Here is a 15,291-nt window from a genome sequence, read left to right as displayed (position 1 = left end):
TACTTTTAAAGGACAGACATATCGCTATGTTCTCTCAATCAAGACAAAAAAGCACTTCAGATTAGGATTAAGGTAAAAGCTTTTTTCTTGGTTAAATATTGAAAACATCAGTATACTGTGGTCCGTGTTTCAATTCATGGTTAACATGGACGAGTACACACACTTTCGGTATGAACATTTTGTGATTTTGCAGACTGAGTTTAATGAAAAACGTTTTTATGTTGATGAAAAACAATTTTGGTGGCATCTAAGAGAAGCGGTTTTATATGCTGGTAAAAGCGTAGAGCTTTGTGCAGGCACATGTAAATTTTCCATCTTCTGATTCACATGACATTATCACAAAGAAAAAAAAAACACTGTCAAGTTCATTATGGGACTGGACATCATTTGTATAGATGGGATAGAGTATGTTTCTTTGTTGGCTTTAGGGAGAACGTCACAATGGAAAATAGCCTCTGGGAAAAAGATGACATTTTTACTTCAGTGCTAACAAAAAGGTAAATCAAAGACTAAATGCCATCCCTACAACCAATCTGTTCTAAAAGCACTGCAACAGAAAAAAGAACAACACTGCTACATCTGTGGCTACATTTCTATGCTTCAGTCCCAGTACAGGGATGAACAGGATGGTATCGCTGTTTTTGTGTTGCTGTTTTATTTTAAGAATGACACAAACTCAGTCTTATGCTACAATCAGCTTAATTGGGTATTTTAGAAATGTTATTGTGGCAGTTTTGCTTCAGAAGCTGTGCCTGCGCTAAATATTAACAATCAAAATTGTCGGCCATGACACCTTTTCACAGGACGCAAATGTATACTTGCATGCAGTCAGCAGACATTAACAAAACTTCAAATATACTTACTAACACTGACACTGTATGGGGAAACATAACATGTTCGGGTCACAGATTCTCTGTGTAGTTATACTGGCTCAACCTTCTTGTTTGAGACTTTTTTTGTATTCCAGTTCTCAATTTGAGACTCATAATTTGAGTACCTTTTTCTCTGATTGGCTGCTTCTTAAACAGGCCACTTGGATGCCTGAGCTTTTGACTCACTTTCACATAAAATGACCCCATAATTTGACACTTTGCCAACTTCTACCATAAGTATTAACCACTACACATAAGAGCACACACATACTTCAGAGTATGTATATGACAGAATGTAAGAAGAGACATAATAAGTTCCCTTTAATAATAACACATTAATTACTGAAATGAAAGAATATTTAAATACTCGTCTTCTGCTAGAAGACTGTCATACAGGCAAGGACCGTGTATAACACAGAAAATCACTGACCCAATTTCTAAGAAACCAGCATCTACAAACTTCGCTTGATCGTAAATCTGTCACTTTCCATTACACATGCCTGCCTGAGTGTCTGAGGGCTCCAATGAGGTCATTTAGAGGAAGGCTGTGTGGTGCACTGGGCACAGAAGGTGCATACAGAGTGTCAGGAAAAGGGGCGGAATAGTTGGTGGAGCATGAGCGCAGGGAGGGAACCACTTTGACAGTAATAATACACTGCCACTGATTTCACTGATTAGCTCCTTTCTCTGGTTGAAGGTGTATTATTCGAGAAAATCAGCTGCTGTTGTGTTTGCTCGGAATGAAACACTGCCAACTTTGGTCACGACGGCACATGGCCGAGAAGCAATGGCCTACGTGATGTGTTCTTGTACTTACACTTATTTTCGTCCCCTCGTCATCAGGATCGGGCTCTTGTATCATCTCCATCTGGAAATGCAGAGAAAGAGAAAGGGAGCATGAGCAAAGTATAGAAACCTGCCACTTTCAGGACATGTTTACAGATACATTTTATGCGAGTCCAGTGTCAGAAACCCTAAAACCAACTCTGACAGTCCTACGACAACCTTGAGAGACGGCATGATCTATGCACCGAAGGCTATAAATCTTTCAAAACCACATCAACACACAGCGTACGGACTGAGTGACTGCATCGCTACTGTTCTGTCTTTAAAAGTAAATGCCACTCTTGCCACGGTTTCTGATTTATTTTTAGATTTTCTGAGTGCTTCTGTGGAGAAATTAAAGACAGCTTCCAGATGCTGCTGTGAATTTAGTGGGAAAAGAAAACAAAAGCGGTTCAAACGAGGATGCTGTGTAACAAATGAACAGCTTCCTGAGACAAATCACACCTCAAAACCTCTATCAGCTTCTGCAGTGAAAAGTAATACCGCCTAGGAAAACTTATGACGAATAATAAAATGTCAGACAGCCGAGAATAACTTTTCACAATGGCACAAAAAACAGTGAACAGCAGTGTGGCTCCTGGGCTTACAAAATGCCTCTGTTTGAGCATAATTCTAGCATGGTGGCAAGCACTAAGCCTACAGCCTACATCATGGACTGAGCATTGATTTTAGAGGCTATAATTTATTTATCCCACATCGGATGCCAAATGGATGCGTGCCTGGAAAAAAAAAAGAAGCAAATAAAAAAAGAAAAGCCTGCTGACTACAAAGCTGAGGAGGAGCAAGAGCTGCACAATACAGAATGAGTTTCTCCAGAGGACATAGAAGCTATTGGCTCCACGGTTCAGACAAAAAATGAAGGGCAGGAGGACTGAGGGATAAGATGGCTACTTATAAGCATTTGCTGCAGAGAGCGTTCCTTCAAGTGCTGTAATTACCTCAGAGGAACCAGGGCGCTTTTCTCTAGAGGATGTGCAGTAGACAGGTGATTAATGAGAAGAATTAGGAGCCATAGCTTTCTCTGCCTGCATGTATGCACGGCTCCTACATTGTGACTTCACAGATAGACTTGGCATGCTCTATTGTAACAAGAAGATGTCTTTAACGACGAGGCACGATTAATTGTCCTCAGCCTCAATGTTGGGACTGGTTCAAGTCATCAATTTCAGCCCCTGCTTTTTACAAACCACTATAACGGTGGTTATATGGGCTGCGTGTGCAGTCTATATATGTCACCTGAGGAAGATCAAGTCAGACTGTGAGCAGAAGAAAAAGGCTCTGCTCTGCCATACCAGGGAGGCTGCTGTGTTCAGGAAACATGGTGGATGAAGAATGATTTAATGACTTCTCCAATATTTGATCGTGGAATCTCCTGTAGGGATAATAGACTCAAAGTTGAATTCTGTAACTATGTAATGTAAAATCACTTCTTCCTTGTTTTAATTTGTATCCCTTGTTGGGGATATCCATATTCTCATTGTTCCGCTTTCTAGAATTATTACTTAATGTCCAATATTAGCTACCAGCCTAACCACTCATCAGCAAATTTCCATGTCCTGTCTGTCTTGTCTCAGCCCTGTTTTTCATCATTCTGCCTTTGTCATCCACTCACCTCTGCTGAACACGTGGACACTGCATCCTTCAAACTAATAAGTACAGTGATCACCCAACTTTTTATCAGGGGTTCGTTTAAGACTCTGCGTCTCTGATAGTATGGCACTATGGAATTGGCAACTTGCACATCGGGAAACGTATCAGTGCTGAAAGACTAGCTTCAATTAATTTCAAATAAACATGGGCTTTTAGCTCATCCATCTCTGCATAAAAATCTATGTCACAAAGTGTGGACATAAAATGATTGCTATGAAATTTTAGCTTCATATACTTCAAATAATTTTATGACGTTTCAAGCCATTTTTCACACACTGAAACCTGAAGCAGTGTTTAAACATGAATATCTCAAAAACTATTAAAGATAAAACCTGGAAATTTTCACTGGCCTTTCTTATGATCAAAATTAAAATATGTGAAATATGGGGGCCAGTAGATTAAAAATGTCTGATAACTGGCTACTTAAAATATGAAAAAGTCCAGCACTCCTGCAAAGTCCCATATTTGAGCACACACTAATAATAACACCACTTGCTTCTAGCAGAGCTATGTTTATAAAGTGACTTTTGACCTTTACACAGTTCTAAAAAAATGTTTACAATGCATTTCATATTCACCTGTTCTCATACACAGTAGATAAATCATGGCATGTTGTTACCAGCTGTCCAGAGACACTTGAAATTCACAGCCGAGGACACTCTGGCATGTGGCAGGGCCAAGCATTAAACACCAACCCAGAAAATCAAGTTTTCAAAATGTAAAATTTTAACTCAAGCCACAGTCTTTTTTGAAACCTCACCTCTTTTGGTGCTCAGCTCTTTTTTGTTTAAACCAAACCAAACAGAAGCGATGGAACGAAAAATGAAAGGATAAACATTCACACAGCGTCTCGTGCGGCTTTTCTTCTGATGGTTTCTAAAGTTAAAGCTAATAAACTGTTCCTGACTGCCTTCATTCCTCTTGCCTCGTTTGAACTGTTTAACATCCACACACAGTATAATCATCAGATATAAATTAGCAATAAGTCTGACAGTGTGATCAGTCTTATCCTCTGTAAATAGGAAAGCCACAGATTAGGATGAGTAGATTTTGACAACTGTAAGGTTTTTACCCAGGCGCAGGAGTTGAAAAGACATACCATATGAAACATTTTCTTTTGGAGCTCAAGCTTTGCAGCACTGACATTAGGAAGACCTAAAAATTAGTATCTTTATCATCATTTGCAATATTCTGTTCTGATTGATCAAAGCTTTCTGCAATAACATCTTTAACTACTGATAATGAAGTCTATGAAATCAGCCTACTTCAGTTTTTTGATTTTGACATTATCTTTATCAATCTTTATTCTTCTTTGGCTAACTGAGGAAAACCACTAAGGGTGAAGCACTTTATAATCCAAATTAACTGTGAATTTACACATACTGAACAGTTCTTTAAATTTCATATTTTCCCAATAAGATAAGAAACTATGCAGCTGTTTTCCCAGGCAAAGCCCACATATAACACAATCATGGTAAAATACATTACACACCTGCATGCTAGCAAAATTAGCTTCAGCTTTCAAGGCAACAGCTAAAGTTACCTATTAAATAGCCACAGAACTGAGTCAACAATTTAATCATGGTTCTGAATAGAGCTTTACATAAGGTTCCTTCTGTTCACATTATAACCTTCTTCTTCAGGTGTTGTCAATCAGTAGTTCAATGGTGACATTATAATTTACTTTGAGTCTATCCACCGTTAATTCTGTGTAGTCTCATCTTATCTTAAGTGCAGAGTCTTAGAGTCTCCCTGTTTGCTGGCAGACAGTGTTTGGGTTCGTCTTATCGCTCTCTGGTGATGATCTATTGAAAGCACTCCCTTGCTTGTGGATGCAAGAGGTCAACAGCATGTGTGACAAGCCACAACAGACTGAATGCTCAATTTCTGATCAGAAGCCACCATATGCCTTACAGCCATACTACTCTGAGCACGCCTCTATGTCAGATCTTGGAAGCCAAGTTTGGGGCTCTTTACTGCCTGAATGGGAGGTTGTTTGAGACTACAAGGTGCTGTAAACTTGGAGTGGCTGTGGCTCATTGGGTTGACCAATTGGAAGGTTGGTGATTTAACTCCCAGCTGCCCTAGTCTGTTTTCTGATTAGACCTTGAGCATCTTGGTTTGTGTAGGATGTTGAAGCCAAATTGCCAGAATCTGTTAAAGAATAAGCTTGACAGAAAGTTTTTAAAAGAATTGAATAATGTGCCGTGAGAGCTCAGTTGGGATAGAAAAGCACCACTGAAGCATCAGTCTATCTAGATTAGACATCTGGTCAAATCAGACCAGTTCGATTCTGCGTCATCACAAGTCCGAATACTAATCACAGAAAGCAGAGCCACAGGTGTTTTTAAAAAGAGGAATTTTTTTACACAGCTTTTCCAAACATCCTAGTTTCTACATTACTGTACTTTGCACACAGAAACAAAGTTATTTACCCAAAACCAAACACTACCAAGGTCAAACTTACGAGCCCTTCTGAGGCTAATAGTCAATGGTGGACCCTTTTTGTTTCATTCTTCAGTCAGTTATTGTAATTTTAAAGGGTTTCACAGGTCTGCTGAGCAGTTCCACCCATAGTCCTTTGGTGAATCTCCCAAACTCCAAATTTGATGGGTCTTTGGTATTAATCTGCACCTTCAGTTCACAGAAAGTAAACTGAGGCCACTCGGTAACAATCACTTTGGTCTTCTAGAGGTAGTTCTTTACCAGTTATTCACATCCTCTCTCTTACAAGCTTGTTCTGTACTCTGTGGCATTCTTTGAATTTATCAGTGATACTCATCACTTCAGTTCTTGACACTTGGAAATGCTGTGATAACTTTGTGTATCCATCTCCTTCTTAGCGCATATCAACGATTCTTTTTTTCTCATGTCTAAACTGATTTGTCTGGTTTTGGCATGAGGTTTTGTCACTTGACATGTCAAACCCTTGCCAACATTTTAAATTGAAAGTTAACTTACAGTTTTAACTTGACTTTACGAGCTTGAAGTATTACACAGTGAAAGCACAATTATACAGCAGGGGTTTCTGCTATAGCTAAATTCAAAAGGCCAGTGTTTCAGAGGACTAATAATACTGAACCATGTCATTTCTCTATTTTTAAAATAATTCTGTTATTGTTATGCTAAGAAAACTAGCATTTTTAGAAATATTATGTGGAAAATCACTTGCAAATGGAGACATTTTGACAAAAACGTAAAATTTCATAGTTAGCCTAATAATTTTGTCCTCATCTGTACATGAGTCAGTCTAGCTTGATTGGTAATACCAGTTCTTACAGACACCTTTCCCTCCACACTGAACTATGTAAAAATAAATAAATAATTTTAAAAGGATTTCAGATTTTGTGTTCTTGGCACATTGAGATATGATGAATAGCACCTTAATGTCTGCAGTTTCAATAATAAGATAAGATAAGATAAGATAAGATAGAACTTTATTAATCCCTCGGGTGGGTTCCTCTGGGAAATTCGATTTCCAAAAAAGCACAGCACCGACAGAAGTTACAGAGTTATACACACACACACATATATATAAATACAGAGACAATATAAATAAAATATACGAAGGGGATAAATAGAATAAATAGGAATAAAAATAATGTGCAAACAGCCACTTTAAACAGATATGTAAAAAAACATTGTTATATGGCACTGACAAATCTCACAAGGTAAACATTGTGACTATTATAAATATATATATATATATATCACTAATGGTTATTTTGGCTTTCACTGCTACTTCTTGCAGAATACAAGGACTTCCCATGGTCTCTGGTATTGTAAATATGAGCTCATATATTATATTTATGTAGAACCAATAATGCATTTCAAAGGATTCTTTTTTTTAAATGTACAAAAACACTTTGAACAAAGCCACAGATGTGAACATGTACTGCTACAGAATTTCATCAGGATTAGAGAATTGCATGCATGTTTGGCTTTATATAAACTGTGTAACATCGTAAGAAGACAGCATCACAATCCAAAGACTGATCACAGAAAACAGAACCATCTTCTTTGACTTTGTTTGGGAGAATAAAAGAAATGACAAAAATCTTTTTATGCATCTTTTTTATTTGTTTTCAGGACAATACATCTCTGCACTGACTCTTGGTCAACTGAATGTGCTGTCCTTGTTCACATATTAAGAAAAATCTATGTCTGGGTTCACCCCATCTTTCAGATATTTTGAAATATTTTATCCAAACTGACTTACTTTATGAGCGTGAACCCATTAGTCACCCAGTGCTGTACAAGTGCAATTAAGTAATTGTGACATAATTAATGTCCAATATCAATTCAGAATCCCTGCATTTATCACCTGCTGTAAAAAGACATTTGTCTGGCACTAAGATGTTGCTGTGCATGTCAAATAAAAGGAAACCTTTCAAAGAGATTAACTATCTGTGCTGCCTTTAACTGTTTCAACTTATCTGAATGTCTACCTGACAGATGTTCTCTGAAGTAAGTTTCCAGCCTGACAGCAATGCAAAAGTTTTCCCTGACACTGTCGGGATAAACCTCAATTATTTTCCCATTTATATTTCATTTCTTTCACATGGGTGCCTTCTGAGCCAAAGCCGCGGTCATTCACGAGTATCTCAATTTCAATCGCTTGTCTTTTTATTGCAAAACCCTTCCACCATGACACTCTGCCATTCTTCATGCAAATCTCAAATTGACTTCTTGTAAAATGTGCTCTGCAATTATTGTGCATCAAAGAAGCTTCATTGACTTTTTGAAACTAAATTAATGTCACATGAAGAAAAATGGTCATCATTTAAAGCGAAATACAGACTAGCCCACCCATCGCTGCGGCTGTGATTGCATTGCACCTCTTACTATGATGGGACAATATCTCATTTTAGAGCCCTGACCCTGCATGATAGACATGCACCCGCAAAGAAAACATATTCAGGCAACAAAATATTAAATGAGTTTACCCAGCAATCATAAGCTTTACAAACACAAACAATCTAAGAAGGTTAAACTCAGGTCGTGGACTTCATATGACATATTAAACCCTTTAATCTCAGGCTATACCACATGCTGTGGGGAAAAGCCTCTCATAACCAGTCTGCAATTTATAACTACAGCTTAGAAGTAGTATTGAAATACACAGAAAAATAGCCCTAAACCGATCTTTATATATGACATTAAAGTACAACATATCACCTAAATGCTTCTGTGATGTATATCCAGTCACTCTTATGAGTAAAGCCACTTTTCTTAATCAGCAGGGAATGTCACTCTTGCTAAGTCATTATGCTAATAATTACCTCATAATTACTTCAAGACTGTTCAAAACTAGTTAAACTTCATGTAAAACAACAGCTCTCCCCACCTGAAAAAGTAGTCAAGTATGCTGTTGGTGCAAGCTGAACTACAGTCCCAAGTTAAGCAACATTTAGCATTCTTGTTATTAAATGTGCACTGGTGATAAGTTCTGAATAGGCAGAACTTGTCACCACTGTAAGTGAAAATCAACAAAAAGTGAAACTAAATATGTGAAAGCATCTGTACATGCTAGCTCTCTGACATACCTAGCCTTAGCTAAATTGACACAGTGTGTGTGCTGTTGGTGCTTTTTGCACTTTTATTGGATTATGTAATAAATAATTTGTGGTATAGCTATTCCAAATAAGGCATGCTTAAGTTTTACTGTGTATAATTCTAGTATTTTGTTTTTTTCTGGGATGGATGTTGTGTGTGCTCAAAAGCACCTTTACAGTTTATTGATGCAGCTTACGAACTTCATTTTTCCTGCTTGCTTCTTCATCAGCAGACATTGTAAAAATGGTAAATAAATATTAATATAGCATTTTTTTTGTCACAAAGCATTTTCACAACACAAGCTGCATTCAAGACATTTTACTTTTACACCAGTGGATGCATCAGTACACATGTGGACTGGACTAGTAGAGGACCCGATCTACTTTCGAGCCACAGCTTCACTACTGCATACAACTGACTTCTTCCGACGCCTACGCGAACACCTTTAACGATCCCTTATGTGTCAGGAGTATTGGAACAACTGAGGTTGAAGCTCACTAAACACTGTGACTCTGTGGCTTTTCAACCCCAAAACATGCTACATCAAAGATTGGTCCACACTAATGATTGGGTCCCTGCCACAAACACAGTAATATAGTGTATATGGAAGTGCTAAGGTGACTGCTGTGAATTATACATCAGATAAAACATCCTCTGACTAAGTGGATGGCACAACACAGAAGAGTTACCTCACCAGTCCAGGACTGTGCGTCTACAGTCTCATGGCCACACTAACAGTGATGAGGATACGCAAATCCTGGACAGGAAGCAACACTGGTTTGAGCGAGGAATCACGTAATTTACTTGGAAGAGGAATATCTGAACTGTGTAAGGGTCCAAAGGATATATTGCTCACCATAATACTGTAACTGGAGCCACAGCACAACTCTCTGTGAATAGTCTTCATGGCTATTGATCAACAGTGATGATAATTTGTACATCAATGATCATTAAATGATTATAAAACCGACCTCACAGCTTTCAACATGCAAATGTAGTCTTTATAACGTCGAGGAAACCTGCAGTGGATTAGTGACACAAAACATTTCACCCATGGAAAACACGACATTCAGATGAACCAACTCAACTCTCTGGCATCTGAGCAATATTCCCACCAAGGTAGGACTGAAAATCCGTAAGATACAATGACACATCCATTGTGTCATTGTATCTTACATGCCTGTCTTTTTGCTGTTTTGTGCTAATCACAAGTGCCTTGCAAAGTGACTAGTGGTCGACTGTATGTAAAATAAATAGGGGTGCATATGACTCATAAGCTCAGCATTTCTGATCTATCGATTGGTGTCTACAATAAGCACATTTTTCTTTCCTTCCTGGAAGAAGATACGATGATCTGGATTTGATTTATCTGGTCTTTTGTACATCTGTAAATACTGCCCCCCTCCCAAAAAAAAGCAAAAAATATATAATGATGGAAGAATTCTCAAACATGTTTGCTGTATTTCAAATATCCTCATGCTTTAAAAGCTATAATAACACTCTCTGACTGAGTTCGATCCATTCTGTTTGTGTTAAATGTGTCTTTCGTAATATGACTGACTAAATGTGCACAATGTGACATAATGTCAGGGTATTTCCTATGCTGCACCACTGGAGAAGGATAGAAAATGTATCAAAGACCCGAAAGAGCAAGGCTTTCTTTGTAGAGCCGCCATTTGCACTGACGTTCAATAATGATACAGGGAGAAATCCATCATGGACTGGAGATGATAGAAAAGTCTCTTCAATGACAGCGACAGGAAATACACAAGCATTCAATGGAGCAACATGAGGATATGTTTTGTGTAACACAAACAGAATTCACACTTTGGAACTAATAATATGCCCTTGCACTAGGGCTGTTCGATATAATGATATATATCAGGATATGAGATTTTGGTAACATGTAAGTAACATGTCTGGGGTTGTACATTTGCAAAATGCAGCTCAGCGTGAGAATATAGTAAAGGGCTTTTTGACTCGATGATTCTATTTCTTTTTGTCGCTTTAAAGAGATAGTAACTAACAAGACAAGCAGACTTGCTACAGAAATAGAGATAAACTAAAGACACGAATGGACCCAAATCTGCACATCACATTACAAATCTCCAAACTCAAGCTTGAACCGCAAGGCATGTGATTGTCTTGAAAGTAAATGCCTGTCTAAAAATACAATTCATCTGACAAAAGAATAAAAAGGAGTCTTGAATATGTATGACACCTTGTGATCGTTGTGTTGGATGGATTAGATGACATCGTTTGTATAACTGAATTCACACAGAAAACGTTGTGTAAAAAGTTGAACACATGATCATTTGTTTACAATGCATTTGGACTTTTTCAAACTCAGCAAAGAGACGTGTTGTAGTAGGTATGATCGGATTTCTGGCATCTGAATAGTCATTAAAAAACCTATATATTTCTTATTTTTGCTTGAAGAGACCATCCCTGTAGCTACAGTCTCCATGTACAACGTAACATTTCATTCCTACAAAATGTTGGTAAGATATATCTGGAGTAAGTTCTTTATAAAGATTTATATTTTTCAGGGGCGAGTAATGTTTAAAACATAACACAGATTATATTATATTATGATATTTCACATAAAACGTAAATAGCAACGACCTGAACCACTGGGTAAACTCCATCTGCAGAAGAAGATTGCACAAATACAGTACAACAGCTTAGCAATTGTATCACACAAAGTACGAATGTGGTTCTAATTTTAACTGCAAGTTCAGTTCCCTGAATTGGCATGTTCTCTGAGTTTCCTCTATGCTTTCCTCCCACAGACATACATGTTAGGTTAACTAGTCATTGTAGCTTGGTCACTGATACAAAGGATGGATGTCATATTTAATGCTTCAAGATTAAAATGAGAAAGCCTTGAATTCTTCTCTTGACACTGCTGTCTTCTTGACATTTGTCTTGACCCTTGTCCCATCCGGAGCTCATTTCGTTTGAACACGCTCCATCATTCTCGTGCTCTGAATGAAGAAAGGATCTGATTCATGGATCCAGCACAGATATTTCCTTATTTAAAGTAACCTTTGTGTATGTGTTCAGCTGTAGAGCTGTTGTCATGAAGCCTCTTCCAGTATGAGGGAAATGATCCTCTGCACCAAATCTGTGACTTAGGTGCTGCGATGATCATTTTATTTTGAAAGCAAGCGAACGACTTAAAGACTGTCTTTGTATTTATCATCTGCATTCACACAATATATTTATTTATTTCCGACTTCGACCATGTAGCAGGATAACCTGTTAAAAACAAATTGTTTGAAGATTACCTTAGAGCTTAAGCCGCATAAACACTGGAAGTCATTCAATTCAGAGCACAGAGAGGGAAGGATATTTGGTGACTACGGGTGAAATACCTGCTGGCAAAGTGGATGGGACCCGCGAAGACCATTCATTGACCTTTGACCTATCACTTTGTCTTTGTCTATTATTCCTGTATTTTTGATTTTTTTATTTCTTTGACCAACCAGTCAAGAATTTCCTTCATCCATCATGTGTTCTTTTAATGCATCATTGTGGCTCAAAGAGTTGGCAGTTCGTCTTGTAACCGGAAGGTTGCCGGTTCGAGCCCCGGCTTGGACAGTCTCGGTCGTTGTGTCCTTGGGCAAGACACTTCACCTACTGGTGATGGTCAGAGGGGCCGATGGCGCAATATGGCAGCCTTGCTCCTGTCAGTCTGTCCCAGGGCAGCTGTGGCTACAACTGTAGCTGCCTCCACCAGTGTGTGAATGTGAGCTTTGAGTGCCTAGAAAAGTGCTATATAAATGCAATCCATCATTATTATCATCATCAAATCTCACGTCATATTATTAATATATTTCAGCCCAGCACGATCACAGCTCTGAACACACACTAAGGCACTTTACACACATAATGAGTAGTAATCCATTTCAAAATGTGTTTTCTTTGTTACTTTGGTATATGCCATATCTATTACTTAAATACATGTATTTAGTTTGATGCTATTTTTTTACTTCACCGCATTTATTTAGATTTCTGATTAGATTTTTTTGTTTGGTCATATTTTATTCTCTTGTATTGAGCTGCACAGCATTCTACATCATTAAAGGTTTTTTTTTTATCATATGTTTGTTTGTTTTAACTGATCTAACAAAAATAAGCGGTAATTAAAAACTACTTCTTCAGCTCATGATGACAGATGGTTGAGAAACCATCAAAGGGTTCATGGCGAGTGAATGTTTCCTCGATTCTGAAGCTTTAGTATACAGAGAGATTTATGTTTGCTACACGTGTTCTGTCATTGAAAACCTGAACCTCCATAATCTCTTCAAAATAACAAGGACACCTTGCATGTAAAATAGCTTGAAAGTATAGAGGTTGTATTTAGTGTGCGTTTTCTTCAGCTTCTTTTTAAACACTTTCAGTTCAGCCAGAATCTCACACGTTTGTTTAACCACTTTAAAATAAGATTGTTCATCTTGTTAAATACATATCAACAAAACCTCAGGGCAATGCAATAGAGAAATGAACGCTGCATGTGTAAGGCCCTTACAAACTGACGGTGTATTGATACTCAATGACATATCTCCAATTATGATGGATGTGTTTGTTTGTTCTCTTCAAGATGCATTACAGCCAGGACAACTTAATCATATCGGATAATGAGTTTTGAATGTTGCACGTATTTCCAATCCAATGTCTCCTCTAGCCGCGGCCCTCGGGAGCAATATGGCTCCTCGTGAAGAACAAAGTGAGGCCATAGTGGGTGTAAAATACATAAAGCACAGTAGTGCACCCTATAAAGTGTTTCCTAATTACAAAGCTCACTGACTCCCACTTGAAGATGTTTTGGTTCTAAGCTTAGTTGTTAACTCTAATTACATCCCACAGCTGACAGGGGTCCCATTCAGATGCAAACGCTAATCCCCTTCACGGTCCATTGGTTTATGACAAGAGCTATGTTAATAACATGTAAAGTCTGCAATTGTGCGTGTAGAACACATGAAAGTGCTCAAATTGTCTACAATTTTTCGATTACTTTATCCAATGAAGGAAGGAACTGTAGAACTGTAAAATAGTTTCAAAGCACAAATACAGCATAAAAAAGATTTACACTATGCTTCACTAAGCTGAAATTAAAAGTGTCACTGCAGCGACATGCTTTACTATCATTGCTTTCAGCTCTCTTCATGACTTTTGTCACAACTATTGGAATAAGGACACAGTTCCTGTGTACAACATCCATCCATCCATCTGCTTATCCTTTCCAGGGTTGCGGGGGGCGCTGGAGCCTATCCCAGCTGTCATAGGGCAAGAGGCGGGGTACACCCTGGACAGGTCGCCAGTCTGTCGCAGGGCTAACACACAGGGACAGACAACCATTCACACTCACATTCATTCGCACATTCACACCTAGTGACAATTTAGATTATCCAATTAACCTATCCCCACAAGCTGCATGTCTTTGGACGGTGGGAGGAAGCCGGAGTACCCGGAGAGAACATACAAACTCCACACAGAAAGCCCCCGGCATGATGGTGGAATTGAACTCAGAACCTTCTCGCTGTGCGGCAACAGTGCTAACCACCGTGCTGCCCCTGTGTACAACAGCAAGGTCAAAAATCAGAGATTCATCTCCTCGAGAGTGCCCATGCAGACATTCTCAGACACGCACTCGACTCTTTCCAAACCAGAATCCAGCAGCGCTGACATCTTCAATGAATTACAATTAGTAGGGCGGGCCAGAGAGGCTGCTGGATTACTTTTGGCTTTTTTCTTCAGATTTCAAAATCCCTGACACAAACAAACTATCAGTTTTATGCATGAAGAGCAATATGGCATGCATACATAAAAAAGACAAAGAACTAAATATTCTTCTTCTTACTTTGTTTAAAAAAACATTCAAATCAGTAATGTAAAAAACAAGCAGGCGATTGTAGTTTTACTTAAACATACAGTGGTGTAAAACGTGTTTGCTCCCTCCCTGATTTCCTATTTTTTTGGATGTTTGTCACACTTGTGTTTCAGAACATCAAACAAATTGAAATATTATACAGTATAAAGATTACACAAGTAAACACAAAACAGTTTCTAAATGAAGGTGTTTATTTTTAAGGGGAAAACAATTCAAACCTACATGAGCCTGTTTGAAAAAAATTTCCCCTGAAACATAATAACTGGTTGGGCCACCCTCACCAACAACAGCTGCACTCAAGCATTTGCAATAAGCAAGCCACAGCTCATCTTTGCAGAATTGTTGTAACTCAGTCACATTGGAGGGTTTTTGAACATGAGCTGCCTTTTTAAGGTCGTGCCACAGCATCTCAATCAGAATCAGGTCAGAACTTTGAGTTGGCCACTCCAGAGTCCTCATTTTGTTTTCATT

General features: G+C 38.3%; 1 protein-coding gene across 2 annotated transcripts in view; it reads right to left on the bottom strand.

Moving 5' to 3' along the window:
• The window catches only part of vstm2a (V-set and transmembrane domain containing 2A), a 108,698-nt gene that overhangs the window by 27,025 nt on the left and 66,382 nt on the right, over window positions 1-15,291 (bottom strand). For both annotated transcript variants that reach the window (XM_076887898.1, XM_004568916.5), the window contains exon 3: window positions 1,690-1,740. In XM_076887898.1, the coding sequence (XP_076744013.1) occupies window positions 1,690-1,740 (51 nt within the window). The remainder of the gene's footprint in view (window positions 1-1,689; window positions 1,741-15,291) is intronic.

The sequence above is a fragment of the Maylandia zebra genome, linkage group LG9, assembly GCF_041146795.1.
Source record: "Maylandia zebra isolate NMK-2024a linkage group LG9, Mzebra_GT3a, whole genome shotgun sequence".
Classification (NCBI taxonomy): Eukaryota; Metazoa; Chordata; class Actinopteri; order Cichliformes; family Cichlidae; genus Maylandia; species Maylandia zebra.
This window is presented reverse-complemented; position numbering and strand designations above follow the sequence as displayed.